The 16248-nt window shown below is 45.6% G+C and overlaps 1 protein-coding gene across 1 annotated transcript in view; it reads right to left on the bottom strand.

Annotated features, from left to right (window-relative positions):
- LOC136881950 (transcription factor A, mitochondrial) overlaps positions 1-11187 on the bottom strand; it is a 46195-nt gene extending 35008 nt beyond the window's left edge. The window contains exons 1-2 of the mRNA XM_068225669.1: positions 11108-11187; positions 10615-10775 (exon numbers count right to left, since the gene is read on the bottom strand). Of these exons, the coding sequence (XP_068081770.1) occupies positions 10615-10775; positions 11108-11181 (235 nt within the window). The 5' untranslated portion in view covers positions 11182-11187. The remainder of the gene's footprint in view (positions 1-10614; positions 10776-11107) is intronic.
- Between the last annotated feature and the right edge of the window lie 5061 nt (positions 11188-16248).

Below are 16248 nucleotides of genomic sequence, written 5' to 3'. Positions count from 1 at the left end.
CTAAGTCTGTTAAGATATAGTCTATTACGGATCTGGTACCCCTCGCCTCCCATGTGTAGCGGTGAATAGCCTTACGCTTGAAGAATGTATTTGTAACAGCTAAACCCATACTAGCACAGAAGTCCAGCAAACGCTTCCCGTTCCCATTAGCTTCCATATATTCCCCACATTTACCAATCACCCTTTCGTATCCTTCAGTTCTATTCCCAACTCTCGCATTGAAATCGCCCATTAGCACTATTCTATCCTTGCTGTTGATCCTGACCACGATGTCACTCAATGCTTCATAAAACTTGTCCACTTCATCCTCATCTGTGTTGTATGTCCTCCGCTCTCTCCGCTCAGCGCCTGCCAGCCGCACGCACGCCAGCGTGTATATTTCGAGACTCGACGCGCAGCCTTCAGTGCGCGTGCCTGTACCGTCGAGTGCACTATAAAAGGAGCTCCCTGCCTGTCACTCTCCAGGATTCTCCCCGGTGTCCTGCTCCAGAATACACTGTACGTCGAACATGGAGGCTACTCCTCTTAAAAATGTGTCTCGACCAGGTGGACTGAATTCTGGTAGTATGAGGTTTCACCTCAGGTCACTGCTCCAATTTCCCGTTCCTTCATTCCAGTCGAGCCCCGATGCTGTACTCTACACATCCCCAATCTCACTCAGGCTCCGACACACAAATTAGATTCTCTAATTGTGAACTCAGCTGTCATTTCGTGCCAGCTCATGAACTCAGTCACTTCAAGTTGGAAGGAACTCCATAAGTTAATCAATGCTAGTGAAACTGATAGTTTTCGACTATCACGAACTGAACATTCCTACAAACTATCTTTTCAAGATAGAAGCTATTGTAAATACATTCAAAGTGTACATAGTGTATAGTGACAGAAACTCTCTCTCAAGCGTAATTATCCACTTTGATTCAAGACATTTTATGTTTATTCTTGTAAATTTCTATGTGAAGCAAATAAATAAGTTGTGTTCATGTAAACCTTTCCTTGTTTACAACACAACTCATTGGCGACGAGGTAAAAAAAACTACGTGCTATCTGCCACCAACTCATTTGCGATGAAGTACAACAGTGGTCAGTGTGTCGCCCACTAATTTGCAACGAGGTACAAACCTGCTTACATTTTTTCGTCCACTCATTCGCGACAAAGAAACTCTTACAGTGTATCGTCAACTCATTGGCAAAGTGGCAATATACTCCGTAACTATCACCACTCCACATTGGAACCTGTATGGACTCTACCAGCAGTTAGCCTTTTCTACAGTGCCTCCTTCGAACTACGGACAGTCAGCCTACATTCCAAGGCTCTCTCTCTCTCTCGCTAGCAACACCTGTCAGGCACGCTTCAACTTGTTTGCTCTCTCACTCACTCCCAGCTGTTCCGGTGAAGGTCTCGCCTCCAGCCAGCTCAATACACGCTGCTCCACAAGTTCTGTTCTCTCCGGCATCTCAACATGGCTACAGCCGAACAACTCGCTGCCGTATTGCAGGCTCTCCAATAGCAACAACAGCAATTCATGCAGCAACAACAGGCAGCATTACTCACAGCTATTCAAGCTATTACTGTTTCTACACAGCCCTCTGCAATAGGGAACATGCATGATCCGGGGTTTTAATTAAAAATATGCTAATCTGATTCAAAATTTCATGCAGAATTCAAAAATGTGATCAGAATGTACAAATAATAACTCCAAACGTGATAAAAATCTACGAAAATGTCACGTCACGCAAGCACGCGATCTCACTGGTCTGACGTCATCGTACAGGTTGACTGAATTAGCAGACGAAATAACACAGCGTGCTGTGAGAAGCAGGATACACTTCGCGTGTTTCTACTTTACGTTAGTGTCTAGTATGGTTAAATTCGAGGTCTATACATTGGATAATAATCTGAGTGGTATATTTTAGACTTAAAATGAATCCTGCGCAGACAGTGAGGCAGAAAACTTATAAATGGTGTAGAGTTCCGATGTGCAATAGCACATCGCATACCATACCAAACAAATTGTTTATAAATGTTCCAAAGACGCTAAAACTAGGAAGAAATGGATTTTGGCGAGCTGGAGAAATGCTGGTGATATATCGGAAAAGTTTACAGTTTATATATATATATATATATATATATATATATTTTTTAAATATTTTAACGTAAGATGAATTTGTTTGAATTTTCAAATCACTTTTCCATGTCAGCTGTTCTAGTGGTAAAACTTTAAATTGTAATGTATAATGCTTTATTTAAATGCTTCAATTACGTCTTGGACACGAGGCTGACGTATTTGAGCACCTTCAACTACCACCGGACTGAACCAAGTTGGGGTCAGAAGGCCAGCACCTCAACAGTCTGAACCACTCAGCCCGACTTGTGAAGATATATTTATCTTTATCATGTTTAACTTTTTCCCTCCACAAAGATATTTAATTCTCTTTCATGGGCCCTGGAAGTGGGTAGGCCAGTTGTCCCATTTTTTGGGAATGATAGATTATAGCCCTATAGTACTATGATCTTTCTTTCTTTCTTTCCTTCTTTCTTTCTTTCTTTCTTTCTTTCTTAATCAGTTTATCCTTCAGGGTTGGTTTTCTCTCGGACTCAGCGAGGGATTTCACCTCTACCACTTCAAGGGCAGTGTCCTGAAACGTTGAGACTTTGAGTTTGGTGATGAAACTGGTGAGGAGGGCCATTACCTCGCCCAGGCGGCCTCACCTGTTATGCTCAACAGGGGCCTTGTTGGAGGATGGGAGGATCGGATGGGATAGACAAGGAAGAGGGAAGGAAACGGCCGTGGCCTTAGGTGCCTGGAGGATAAGTAGGAAAATACGAAAAACCACTTCGAGGATGGCTGAGGTGGGATTCGAAACCCTTCTACTCAGTTGACCTCCCGAGGCTGAGTAGACCCCGTTCCAGTCCTCGTACTATTTGTTTTCAACTTTCATGGCAGAGCCGGGAATCGAAACCGGGCCTCCGGGAGTGGCACACATTAACCACTACACCACAGAAGCGGACTAGTACTATAATGCTACCTATATGTTTATGTTAGTGCTGAAATCCGATTTCTTACTTTACTAATGCTGAAAGCCCGAAAATGTAATGTTATTCTTTAATAGGGGAATCAGTCTAGAAGGAAATGTTGAAAGTGATGTGATCTCTATCCAGGTTCGTTGTTATCCTAATACTATGGGTTACAGTACATTCCACGTATATAAAAGACGCCACTTACAAACTTGCTTGTTATCCGCGAATTTCGGCGGCCACAAAAGTCACATTTTTCAAGAATGATGACATCTACACAGGGTAGATTTTCTGACTGTGCTGTTTCGAACCTTTCTTCTGTCATTTCGAAGTTACTCGCGATCATGAATAATAAACAATCGGCTTTTAGCAACGGCTGATGCACAACGGCTGGTAGAGCTCCATGCGGTACTGGATCGTGACGTCACAGCGCGCCGCTTACGTCAGAGGCCGTTTCACTCGCCTTGCGGAAAGGCAGTATTAAACATTTTTTTAATGGTAGAAAACAAGGCAACATACCACAATGTAATACGTTTACGTACTATTTCATTGGTGTACTTTTCAAAAAAAATATTTTTGAAAATTATGCATGTTCCCAATTCCTCCGTTCTCTGCTTTTGATCCGGCTAAGGAAGACTGGTCAGTCTATTTCGCCCGCCTACAGCAGCATTTTATATGCCATTCCGTCACGGATGACAAGCGCCAACGTGCACTATTTCTCAGTTCGGTTGGCAATGCTACGTGCGAATTACTACAAAAATTAAGTCCAGAGGAGCAACTCTCTGAAGTTCCGTTCGCACAGCTCTTGGCCCGTATCACTGAACACTATGCTAAAGCCCCACACATAGTGGCTGCTCGCTACAAATTTTTTCAGAGCAGAAAGCAACCGCATCAGACTCATGCTGAGTGGATAGCAGAATTAAGAGGTCTAGCTAAACCCTGCCAGTTTATATGTGCCAAGGACGGTTGTGGTACGCCCTATACCGATTCCCTCATTCAGGATATGGTCATTCTGCATACTCCTGAGGACAAAGTTCGTTTTGACGCTGTCAAGAAGAGTAACCCTTCTTTAGAAAACGTCCAGCGTATTGCTACAGTATACGAACTTACTACCAAGACTGCCGCAGAAATAGCTTCTACACACGAAGTAGCTCAAGTCTCTACTCCAGTCTGCCAGTCATCTGCTACCTTGAACCGCGCAGCCAAGTCGCTCTCTGCCAAGCATGCTCGCCCGATTCCCTCTCGTTCTTCTACAAGGAAGCCCACTTCTAAGAGCAAGTCGCAACTCCTGCCTTCCTGCAGAGGATGTTTCAAACATCATGAACGTCGTTTTTTCAAAGCCACTTGTGAAAGATGTAATAAAGTAGGACACATCAAGACTGTATGCCAGAGTTCGCTCCGCCCTGCTAAGCCTCCTGCAGCGCGCCCGAAGCATATACAGCCCAGATAAGACATGGAAGTTGATCAGATAAATCTTATTCTTCCTACCAAGAATTCTCACAAGATCATCGTTCCTCTATCATTCTCTGATCGCTCTATCGATTTTCAGTTAGACACTGGATCACCTGTCTCTATCATTAACCTGGCTAAATATCACGACTTAGGTTCACCTTCATGCTCTCCAGCTGACATCCAGCTTGTTACATTTAACAAACGGAAGATTGACATTAAAGGCCAAATCACGCTTCCAGCCAGTTATAAAGGAATTCAGAAGGTCATTCCACTACTCGTTGTCAACAACTACACCGCATTGAACATTATGGACATGGATCTCTTTAATTTATTCGGCTTCCAGATTCATGACAACATCATCGTAGTCTCTACTTTGCAACCTACTTCTGATATTACGGCTCTCCTCGAGCAGTTTCCTGAAGTCTTCGACTCTACGCTCGGAACTGCCAGAAACTATACAGCTCACATACAGCTGAAATCAGGAGCTAAGCCACGCTTTTTCAAAGCATGTCCAGTACTCCTAGCACTTCAAGACCAGGTCACTAAGGAGTTAGAAAGATGGGTAGAAGATGGAATAGTGGTACCAGTCAATTCCAGTCAATGGGCCACTCCCCTAGTTGTAATCAAGAAACCTGATGGAAATGTACGACTTTGTGGTGATTTCCGATCTACGATCAACTCACAAATCGACACAGATATTTTTCCAATTCCCCGTCCAGAGGACTTATTCCGTCATCTAGCTGGTGGACAATTCTTCTCTAGAATGGATCTTAAAGAAGCCTATCTACAGCTACTTTTAGACGAAGAATCCAAGCAATTTCTCACACTCAACACCCCCTATCGGACTACTCCAGCTCCAGCGTCTCCCGTTCGGCGTCTCTTCCTCAGCTGCTATTTTTCAACGCTATTTAGCTCAACTCACCGCCTCCATTCCCAGTTGTGCTAACTACCTGGATGATATTATTGTGACCGGCAAAGATCACCGAGAACATCTCCATAATCTGCGCCTCCTTTTCACGAAGTTTAGACAATGGCCTACGAGCGAATCTCGCTAAATGCACTTTCTTTCAGCCGCAAGTTCACTACCTGGGACACGTCCTTGATAAAAACGGCATTCAACCTAGTGAACGGAATATCTCGGCGATTGTAAAAATGCCTGTACCACAGAACATCAAGCAGCTCCAATCCTTCCTAGGCAAAGCGAACTACTATAACAAGTTCATTCCCCGCTTCGCTTCAGTTGCAGCTCCATTAAACGCCCTACGCAAAAAAGGTGTTAAATTTCAGTGGTCTCCGCAATGCCAACAGGCCTGGAAAACGATCAACAAAGCCCTTGTTCAAGCTGTTAAGCTCACTCATTTTCAGCCTGGCAAGCTCATCACGCTAGCTACGGATGCATCAGATTACGGCGTCGGTGCCGTTCTCTCCCAGAAGGATCGTCACGGACAAGAACGCCCCATCGCCTTCGCTTCGAAGACACTTAATGAGCATCAACGTCGGTACTCCCAGATAGAAAAAGAAGCTTTAGCCATCATCTTTGGTATTCGCCGTTTCAATGAATATCTCTATGGCAACCATTTCCTGATCATTACTGATCACAAGCCTCTAGTACACTTATTCCATCCTGGTAATAAGATCCCTGAGCATTCCCTCAGAAAGCTTCAAAGATGGTCCATGTTCCTTTCTGATTATTCCTATCAGATCTCCTATCGTGCCACATCCCAGCATTGTAATGCTGATGCCCTCTCTCGCTTACCAGTAGGTCCTGATACCACCTTCGATTCTCAAGAATCCGAATGTCTTCAGTTAGACATAGAACTCGAAGACACCGTATCCAGCTTTCCTACTGACGCTACCTGCATTGCTAAAGCTACGGATAAGGACAGTACACTTGCTACAGTACGTACTTACATCCGCAACGGTTGGCCTCTTCAGAACAAACTTCCTGCCCACCTTGCGCCTTATCATCGTATTCAGCATCGTCTTACGACTCGTGCCGGAGTTATACTCCTGGAAACCGGCACCACCTTCCGAGTGGTTATCCCACTTAGTCTACGGAAACAAGTTCTCGACTTGTTACACCAAAGTCATTGGGGCATATCCCGCACTAAGCAACTAGCACGTCAACACTGCTACTGGCCTGGTATTGATGCAGCCATCGAAAAGCTCATCCGCCATTGTGACCAATGTCAAATTAATCAGAACGCCCCGTCTTCTGATTTAGCTTCATGGCCTCCTGCTACTTCTCCATGGGAACGAGTTCACTTCGATTTTGCAGGTCCTTTCCTCAATTCCATGTGGCTCATCGTCATAGATTCTCTATCGAACTTTCCCTATGTAGTGGATATGCATTCAACTACTACTACAGAAGCTACCATTCGTGCTCTTCAGAAAATATTTACGACTGAAGGATTACCTCAAGTACTAATTTCTGACAATGGACCGCAATTTACAGCTACTGCTTTTAAGAACTTCTGTACATATAATGGAATTCGCCACATCCTAGCACCGCCTTTTCACCCTCAATCTAATGGTGAAGCTGAACGCTTTGTACAAACATTTAAGAAAAGTATGAAAAAAGCTGTCTCTTCAGGCTTAACTAAAGACCAAGCATTGCTACAACTTTTAAGCAACTACAGAACTCTGCCCGGCGCTGATAATGTCACTCCTGCACAAAAGCTCCATGGACGACCTCACAGAACTTTACTTTCTCTGTTGCAGCCTCTTCCGGCTCAGCCTAAGACATCGCCAACGAAGTTCACCGTCAACGACAGAGTTTACATCAGGACATTCAAGTCAAACCCGCTGTGGTTACCTGGTGTCATCCACAGATCTTTGGGCCATCGTCTCTACGAGATTCAGACTGCTGAGAAAAACATTTGCCGCCACCAGGACCAGATACGCCTGCGCTACCGTCCATATCCGGCTATTGATTCTCTTGTTAAGCCAGATAAATCTATTGCTGAACGAGCTTTAGACCATTTAATAACAATGGGTTCCTTTCAGGACAATGCAGCGCCACTCCGCCCAGTCAAAGCTCCGGACAATACAACAGTGACGTCAGAAGCTCCTGCCCAGCATCGCAGCCGCCGCTTCATGCCGTATCGGCGTATTTAGGAGGGGAGGGTGTTGTATGTCCTCCGCTCTCTCCGCTCAGCGCCTGCCAGCCGCACGCACGCCAGCGTGTATATTTCGAGACTCGACGCGCAGCCTTCAGTGCGCGTGCCTGTACCGTCGAGTGCACTATAAAAGGAGCTCCCTGCCTGTCACTCTCCAGGATTCTCCCCGGTGTCCTGCTCCAGAATACACTGTACGTCGAACACGGAGGCTACTCCTCTTAAAAATGTGTCTCGACCAGGTGGACTGAATTCTGGTAGTATGAGGTTTCACCTCAGGTCACTGCTCCAATTTCCCGTTCCTTCATTCCAGTCGAGCCCCGATGCTGTACTCTACACATCCCCAATCTCACTCAGGCTCCGACACACAAATTAGATTCTCTAATTGTGAACTTAGCTGTCATTTCGTGCCAGCTCATGAACTCAGTCACTTCAAGTTGGAAGGAACTCCATTAGTTAATCAATGCTAGTGAAACTGATAGTTTTCGACTATCACGAACTGAACATTCCTACAAACTATCTTTTCAAGATAGAAGCTATTGTAAATACATTCAAAGTGTACATAGTGTATAGTGACAGAAACTCTCTCTCAAGCGTAATTATCCACTTTGATTCAAGACATTTTATGTTTATTCTTGTAAATTTCTATGTGAAGCAAATAAATAAGTTGTGTTCATGTAAACCTTTCCTTGTTTACAACAATCTGCACCCTCATAAGGTGAATACACGGACACAATTCTAGTCCTAATTCCTCCAACTGACAAATCTACCCACATCATTCGCTCATTTACGTGCCTAACAGAAACTATGTTGCGTGCAATGGTATTCCTGATAAAGAGCCCTACCCCAGACTCTGCCCTTCCCTTTCTAACACCCGTCAAGTACATTTTATAATCTCCTATCTCTTCCTCATTATCTCCCCTTACCCGAATATCACTTACTCCTAGCACATCCAGATGCATCCTCTTCGCTGACTCAGCCAGTTCTACCTTCTTTCTTCCATAAGCCCCATTAATATTGATAGCTCCCCATCGAATTCCATTTCGTTCGCCAAGTTGTTTCCAAGGAGTCCCTCGCCTGTCAAATGGGAGTGGGACTCCATTACTCCCATAGGTCCGAGGCTTGCTTAAAGTGTTCTGAGCTCGGTAAATTCATGAAGCAGGAGGCTGCCCTACTTGCACATAGTCCAAATGAGGATCTCTCCTCTAACGGGTTATGGACCACCGGTGAATTGTATAGTCCTAGCCGCCTGAGCACAAGGAGGGCCACGACTCAGAATATGTCCGAGATGCCCACTCCCATTCCATAGCAACTGGTATCCCGACTCTCAGGACCACTTACTAGGCCACTCAGCCGTTGCCCATGGTTCACGAAATAGGACGTGACTACAGTAACCAACAAACATGAACCATTCTCATTACTCATTTGGGAAAAATATTTCAGGTTCCCTATGGAAATCTACATCTATATCGTACTCTTTTAAAATCGACTACCTCAGCCTGGATCAAACCAGTGAACTTGGGATGAGTTGGACACACTACCAATGATCCACCAAGGCAGTTGGACATGACTTCATCATCATAATTTTGATTACTGCCACTAAACTGGCACCCACCCTTTGAGTTTTACCCAATTAAACTCTAAACAATCTTTTAGATATTAGCATGATGTTTGATGGAGAAAATAATTAAAGATAAAACTACCATCGACCATTCGTGAAAGACGGATTAGAGATGCAACATGGTGCAGATTGGACAATGTTACAAGTAACAAAAAAGGATTGCCAATGTCAGAGAATTAAGTGGAGAGAAGAGCAATGGTCAGGATATAAAAGACCACTGGTCCAGATAGACTAGGCTACGGTCTGGACAAAACAATTTGTCTCGATAGGTTAGGACATGAATTGGACAAGACCATTGGTCTGGGGTCAAGCAAAGGGGGTATGGGCCCAAGGTTAGGGTTCCAAAGCAGCCAACAGGCTTCTAGCATTCCCTGAAGTCCAGCTAAAATGTGCACAAATTACAAAGTGACAAAAAGTACGGTTTTCACTTTACAAAGGTGAAAAAATGAGAGTATCCTCCTAATTCAATTCATCATATATTCCATCATTAGACAGAATACACAAATTCAAACATGTTTCGGCTCGTTTGAGCCATCTTCAGTGAAAAATTCAAATTGCACAGCCCTGAGGCCAGACATGATGCGAGCTATATCGGAGACAATAGGAAACTTCTCTTCATCACAGCTGGCCCAAGCTGCCCAATATCAACAAAGAAAATGGTCACATTTTTCAGATTCACCAGGACTCCATTTTAATTCTTCGAAATAAATAAGGATACTTCAAGGGGTGAAATGATGGTTCCCTAAAAGAAGGATCTCTCTTCTGCACTACTTCACGTATCATTTCACATCATTTTTCTATGTTTTTTTCATCTGTGACTGATCAACACAAGTACCACATGGTCTAGTATTATTAAATTTACAGAAATATTGTAGGCCAAACTGGTTGGTATGTATGACAAAGTTTGTTAATTTTCTTTCCATGCACACTGGTTGGTATGTATGACAAAGTTTGTTAATTTTGATCACACCTTTTTATGCACATTTACGTGATTCCTGATGATAAGATATATATATCGTACTCTTTTAAAATCGACTACCTCAGCCTGGATCAAACCAGTGAACTTGGGATGAGTTGGACACACTACCAATGATCCACCAAGGCAGTTGGACATGACTTCATCATATATATATATATATATATATATATATATAAATTTATTTTTTTGCTACGGGCTTTACGTCGCACCGACACAGATAGGTCTTATGGCGACGAAGTATTTGATTTTGAAGCAATGTTTAGGGCTATGTCATATAACAGTGACTCAGTATTATATCTGGCCTGTGGAACTTTACAAATTTCTTGTGTTCATTATGTTCCAGTGCAGCTTCTGTTGAGAAATGCGTAAATGTCACACTCGACAATGGTAGGCAATCATTCACTTAACATGGTGATACCAGATCTCTTACCTGTAATTTTAGCCTCCGGATTCTTCTGTTTTATGGTTGGCCTTATCAGCGTCAAAAATCGGAAGAACGGTGTCATAGGCTTCTTCGGGGGTGAAGGGATTCCTAACTTTTCTTCAACTGTCTTTTGCTTTACACCAGCAGCAGGTTGCTGCATGCAGACTCTGAAATCACAATCGCAAATATGTCTTTTCGAATAACTAACAAAACGTGCATGAACAGTATTCAGGATATTAGTCTATAACAAGCGTCAAAAACCCTCCCATATTTAGCTCACTATTACGAAAATGTTGCTGACACCAAAAATGAGATGGGGCGGTACCGCTTTATTTAATAAATAAGCTTTATAATTTTTCAACTTTCTCAATCATAACCTAAGAAGTCTCAAAGCTACGCTCTCCTGAAACTAGCATAAGTAAAGACAATTAGGAAAACACATATTTATAAACATAAAGTATTGAAAGCATAAAAACAAGAGGAGACATTCTTTAAATACCTAGGCAATAACATTCCGCGATAACTCGCAAAAGCCTTACAAAACCTAACCATATTACTACTGTAAACAGCCATTACTTCTAAACGATACTCACACTTTCATTTGTTGTATTGCCAACATTTCCTCGATAACGAAATATCTCGTAACATCCACAACAGTAATATATATAAATCCCACTGCTTTATAATATTGAAAAAGACGTAGTGACATAATATTTCTTCTATAAGATATTTTACATCACAATTCTCATTCAAACAATTTTTCACTCACACAACGTGCATCAAATCCATTTATGCATACTTGGAAATGAAGTTGGGGAATTGGAGAGATTTTTTTTTTCTTTACTTGCCAAACACAGCACCACATTTTACACTTGCTCATGTTCAGAAGGTTGTTGAAACCGAGAATTTCCAATGACCTCTTCGTTTAACCACAGCCGATTTGATGGGTCGCTCTTTTAATTTTAATAAAAAGGATTTAATAAAAACACGGCATACTTCCCTTTAAAGTCGAGCGCTAACCTGGCTGCTGTACACTTGGCGGCCAACGCCCTAGAGGCATCTCGGATAAACTTCCCAATTTTAACTCTTTTAATGGCCTAAGCATTGGGCTTCAGGAGAGATTGCCTAGTTCAGTAACTATAACGAGAGCAGCGTAGATCTAGTTGGCCGAGATTGATTTCAATGGTTTCGGTGTTTCCCATTTCCATCATAAGCTATAATCAAATGGATTTATGTAAGCTACCAGACAGTGGAGAAATGTTGATGTAAAGGAAAAGTGGAAAGATCTGAGTATTATATGTCTGGGAAATTTCGAATCCTATAACTTTATTAGCATTCCCGTCTGTTGATAACGCCTTCCAATTTGTCCCGTCTTCCATGCTAAGCAGTAGAACCTACGCACCGAACAGCTCATACTTTTGTTGAAATTTTTCTCACACAAGTGCAAGAAGGATGTCACTCTTGACAATCTTAACCTATTGTTCCAGTAGGCAACTACTGTATCTCCCTTGTTATTACAGGTATTTTGGTGTTTAATACAGTGATTATGTTTGTGAATGATTTTTAATTTTTTGTTGTTTAAATTTGCTTTACGTCGCACCGACAGCGCTTTGGCAGATCTTATGGCGACAGTCGGAAAGGAAGAGGCTGGGAGAGGGAAGGAAGTGATCGTGACCGTATTTACGGTGCCTGGTGTGAAAATGAAAAACCACGGAAAACCGTTTACAGGCTTACCGACAGTGAGGTTCGAACCTAATATCTCCCGAATGCAAGCTGATAGCTACGTGACCCGAACCGCGCAATCACTTGCTCCGTAATGAGTTTGTTATTCATTTTTTTTTTTCGGGGGGGCCCCCGAAGCCCGCTCCCCCCGCGTGACCAACGACTCAATCTACATGGCCTCCGACATGCTATTATTTCTAAGAAGAAGAAAGAGATAGCAGGGGAGAGAGGGAAGTGATACAAGGAGTATCTGCCTGTTTCCATGTCAGACACGCTACCAGGCGATATTGTATTAGGTATATGGTGTTGAAGTATGGTATTGAAGGATCAGGGAAAAACCACATAGGCAGAAAGAAGAAAGAGCCTACATGTAAAACCTGACATCTTGTGATAGCACATGCAAGGATGTGGGCTGGAAAAAGACCAGAGGTTGTGTTAGTTAGGAACAGGTAACATGCACAAAACATAAACCAATTCCTTGCTATTCCATCACCTGGGGATCAGTCCGTCTGGGCACTGCTGTGACTAGCACGGTCCTTGCCGGCTGCGGAGCCATGCGTCGAGTACCACTAGGGCCTGTCGCACGACTCCACCTCCTTGGGGTACCTCGTACCCAGTCTCCAATCCCGGAGAATGAGGCCAAGCCCGCCGAGGCGGGGGCCTCCTGGAAAGGGGTGGGTCATGGCGCCGGGCCTCCTTCCTCTCTGCCCGCGCCATGGCCCGGTAGACAGGGCAACTGCGATGGGAGGCCGGGTGGCCCCCCGAGCAGTTGGCGCACACCGGCGCGTCTCTAAGTGTTGCGCAGGCCGTGTAGTAGTGATCACCACCACAGCGGTTGCACCTCACCTCGAGCCCACAGCTGACCTGACGGTGGCCCCACCTCAGACAGCGGAAACACTGCAAGAGCTGCTGAGGGGGACGTTTTACTCTCACCTGACTGCCGCTACCCGCTGAGGTCCTCTCCTGATTGGCTCCTCGGTTGACTACTGCCCTGGGAGCAGTCCTGGGTTGCGGCTTGGCGGTCCTCTCCTGGTGAGCCAGCGTCGCCTTCTGCTTCCTGGTGCGACGTCGTCTTCTTCTTCTTCTTCCCGGGGGTTGCTTCATGGCGGGGGAAGAGGCCTCGTCCTGGTGGCCCTCTTCCCGGCCTGGTGGCCCTCTTCCCGGCCTGGTGACCCCGGGGTAGTTGGTGGCTCCGCTGCGTCGCCATCTTCTTCTTTCCCCTGGCTGGCGGCGGCGTCGGTCGGTCCCAAGGGTTGCTTCTCGGCGGGGGAAGAGGCCTCGCCCTGGTGGCCCTCCTCCCGGCCTAGTGACCCCGGGGTAGTTGCCGGCTCCTCTGCGTCGCCATCTTCTTCTTTCTCCTGGCTGGCGGCGGCGGTGGCGTCGGTCGGTGCTAACACTCGACTGCGTTCCCTGTCCTGGGGGGGCGCACATCGAGGTCTGCAATTCGACAGACGTGCAGGCAGGCTGGACCTGGGCAGCAGTCTCAGTACGCCAGGGGGCGTCCTTCTCCACTGCTGTGCTGCTCTCCACCATCACGGGCGCGTTCCTGGTTTGCGCCCGGGTAACAGGCCCTTCCTGGTAGGCCTGTGTCTGCGACCACTTCGCCCTGGTTGTCGCCTTGTTGGTCTGCGTGAACTTCGTAAAGATCTGCTTTCCAACTGGAGTCGCGCCGTCGCGGCGCTCGGGAGCGCCGCCGTCGTCCTCGGTCGTTGGCTCCGTCTGCGAGGCTGCCTCCTGGTAGCCCGAGACGTCCAGGTGCTCCCTGAGTCCTGGTAGCCGGGCAGCCTGGAACTGCTGGGACGCGCGCTCCTCGTAGATCCTGAAGCTGGCTGCGTCGTTAGGGCGAATGATGATCGCCCAGTTAGGAACCATAATGCCGATGATCGGCAGGAGAGGCTCTCCGATGAACTCCGCAGTCGCATTCAGGTTTTCGAAGACGCGCAGCGTCCCCTGGTGGTCGCCTTCCCCCAGCCGGTTGAACACCACCAGTCCCGGGCGTTCGTAGCTGGGGACATCCGTCGCGTCGAGCGCGTCCAGCAGCTTGTCGACGGCTCCCTCGTAGTCGTAGTCGACCAGCCTCACTGGTAGGGTCGACTTCTCCATCCTGGTCCTCCTGTAAGAATTCCTGAAACAGAAGAAAGAGCGAGCGAGCACTGAGAAGTGCTACAGCTCAGACAATGCTCCTTCGAAAATGTACTAATAAGTACAAGTGCCTGGCTGATACTTGAAAAGTACAGAGCGCCTGGCAAGGAGAGAGAGAGCGCAACGAGAGGCACGTATGTCCTTTCACTACGGCAGTCAGCTCGTCCTTTTGTTATTCTAGCTGCGGCTGGTTATATATACCTGTAGGCCTATCTATTGAGTGAGTTTCCAAACTTCGAGCTTGGATAACAACCACAAATCGTCCTTTGCCATAAGATCCGTTTATAAAGTTGATTAACTTACTGAAGAAGGAGTTTGAAAACAAATTTAGAGACTCTTTTGTGAATACGGGGAAAGTCCATTAGCGGTTGACTTCAGTGATTCGCCTATGAAACTATAAAACTGGAATAAATTGAACTCCAGGCTTGTTCCCAATTACAGGATAAGTCTGCGGTGGGAATCCATTAGCGGTTGACTTCAGTGATTCGCCTATGAAACTATAAAACTGGAATAAATTGAACTCCAGGCTTGTTCCCAATCAGAGGATAAGTCTGCGGTGGGAAAGCTTATTTACAAGGCACTAAATAATGACAAGTTCCCAGCTCTCTTAAAATTTGCAAGAAAGAACTGGTGCGCATTTGCGAGTACCTACATTTGTGAACAAATATTTTCAAGAATGAAGGTGACAATTCCATTCTGATGTTGACTGTATCAAACCAACTCCCAGCGCTACCACTTCCAGCAAAACCAAGACATCTTACTAATTGGTAATTTTGTCCAAAGTTACAAAGTATTAGTGGGTCGGTCGGTCGGTCGGTCGGTCGGTGGGTGGGTGGTTGGTTGGTTGGTTGGCTGGTTGGTTGGTTGGTTGGTTGGTTGGTTGGTTGGTTGGTTGGTTGGTTGGTTGGTTGGTTGGTTGGTTGGTTGGTTGGTTGGTTGGTTGGTAATATGACATTGTGGTCTAAATACCCTGAATAAAAAATATACCCCTATATCCTTGTTTAGAAAACCGAGGATTTCGGTGTGGAAGAACGAAATGGGCAGTAAAGGTGAAGACAAAAATTGGAAGGGTGCATACCCAAAGACAGGGAAAGAACGGCATGAACCGACCCGGAGACGCCCTCCCAGCCTCTCAACTCATGAGCCTCTTGGGGTTAGCCGGGTGATTCGATGTATTTGTATGTTAGTGCGGGGTAGGGGGTGGGCTGAAAGCGGGAAAGTGGTGGTGGTGGTGATTATTGTTTTAAGAGGAAGTACAAGTAGGCAACCCTCCTCTATATAACACTAATCAGAGAGAAAAGAGGGAAGGGATCCGACACTTCGAAAAATGAAGATATCAGCCAAAGGAAGACAAGGGCAACGGAGGGCGTGAAAATGAAAGACACCCTAGCCCTCGCAAACCTAATAGCGTCGGGGTCGGAAAAGAACAAGAGTTAACCAAGGGAGGTCGGATAGGGTAGATGAAAGTGAGGAGCCAGGCGCAAGTAACTGGAAGCAATGCCAGGACTCAGCCAAGGGCCCCGTGGTCGCCCACCCACGTTCCAAATTTCGGAGCCCCTGGGGCCTCTTTTAGTCGCCTCTTACGAGAGGCAGAGAATACCGTGGGTGTTATTCTACCGCCCCCACCCATAGGGAGATTGAAAGCGGAAAAAACGCTGCCTGTCGTTCGTTAAGAAATCTGCCATTCAGCCCGCACGCAAATTAAGTTGAGCCTCCTTGTATTTAGAATGTTTTCTATTAGAAATTGACAGCTTGGCCAATTCATTGTTCGTGTGA

This window comes from Anabrus simplex, chromosome 1 (genome assembly GCF_040414725.1).
Source record: "Anabrus simplex isolate iqAnaSimp1 chromosome 1, ASM4041472v1, whole genome shotgun sequence".
Taxonomy (NCBI): domain Eukaryota; kingdom Metazoa; phylum Arthropoda; class Insecta; order Orthoptera; family Tettigoniidae; genus Anabrus; species Anabrus simplex.
Note: the sequence above shows the minus strand (reverse complement) of the source record. Positions and strands in the feature narration are given on the sequence as shown.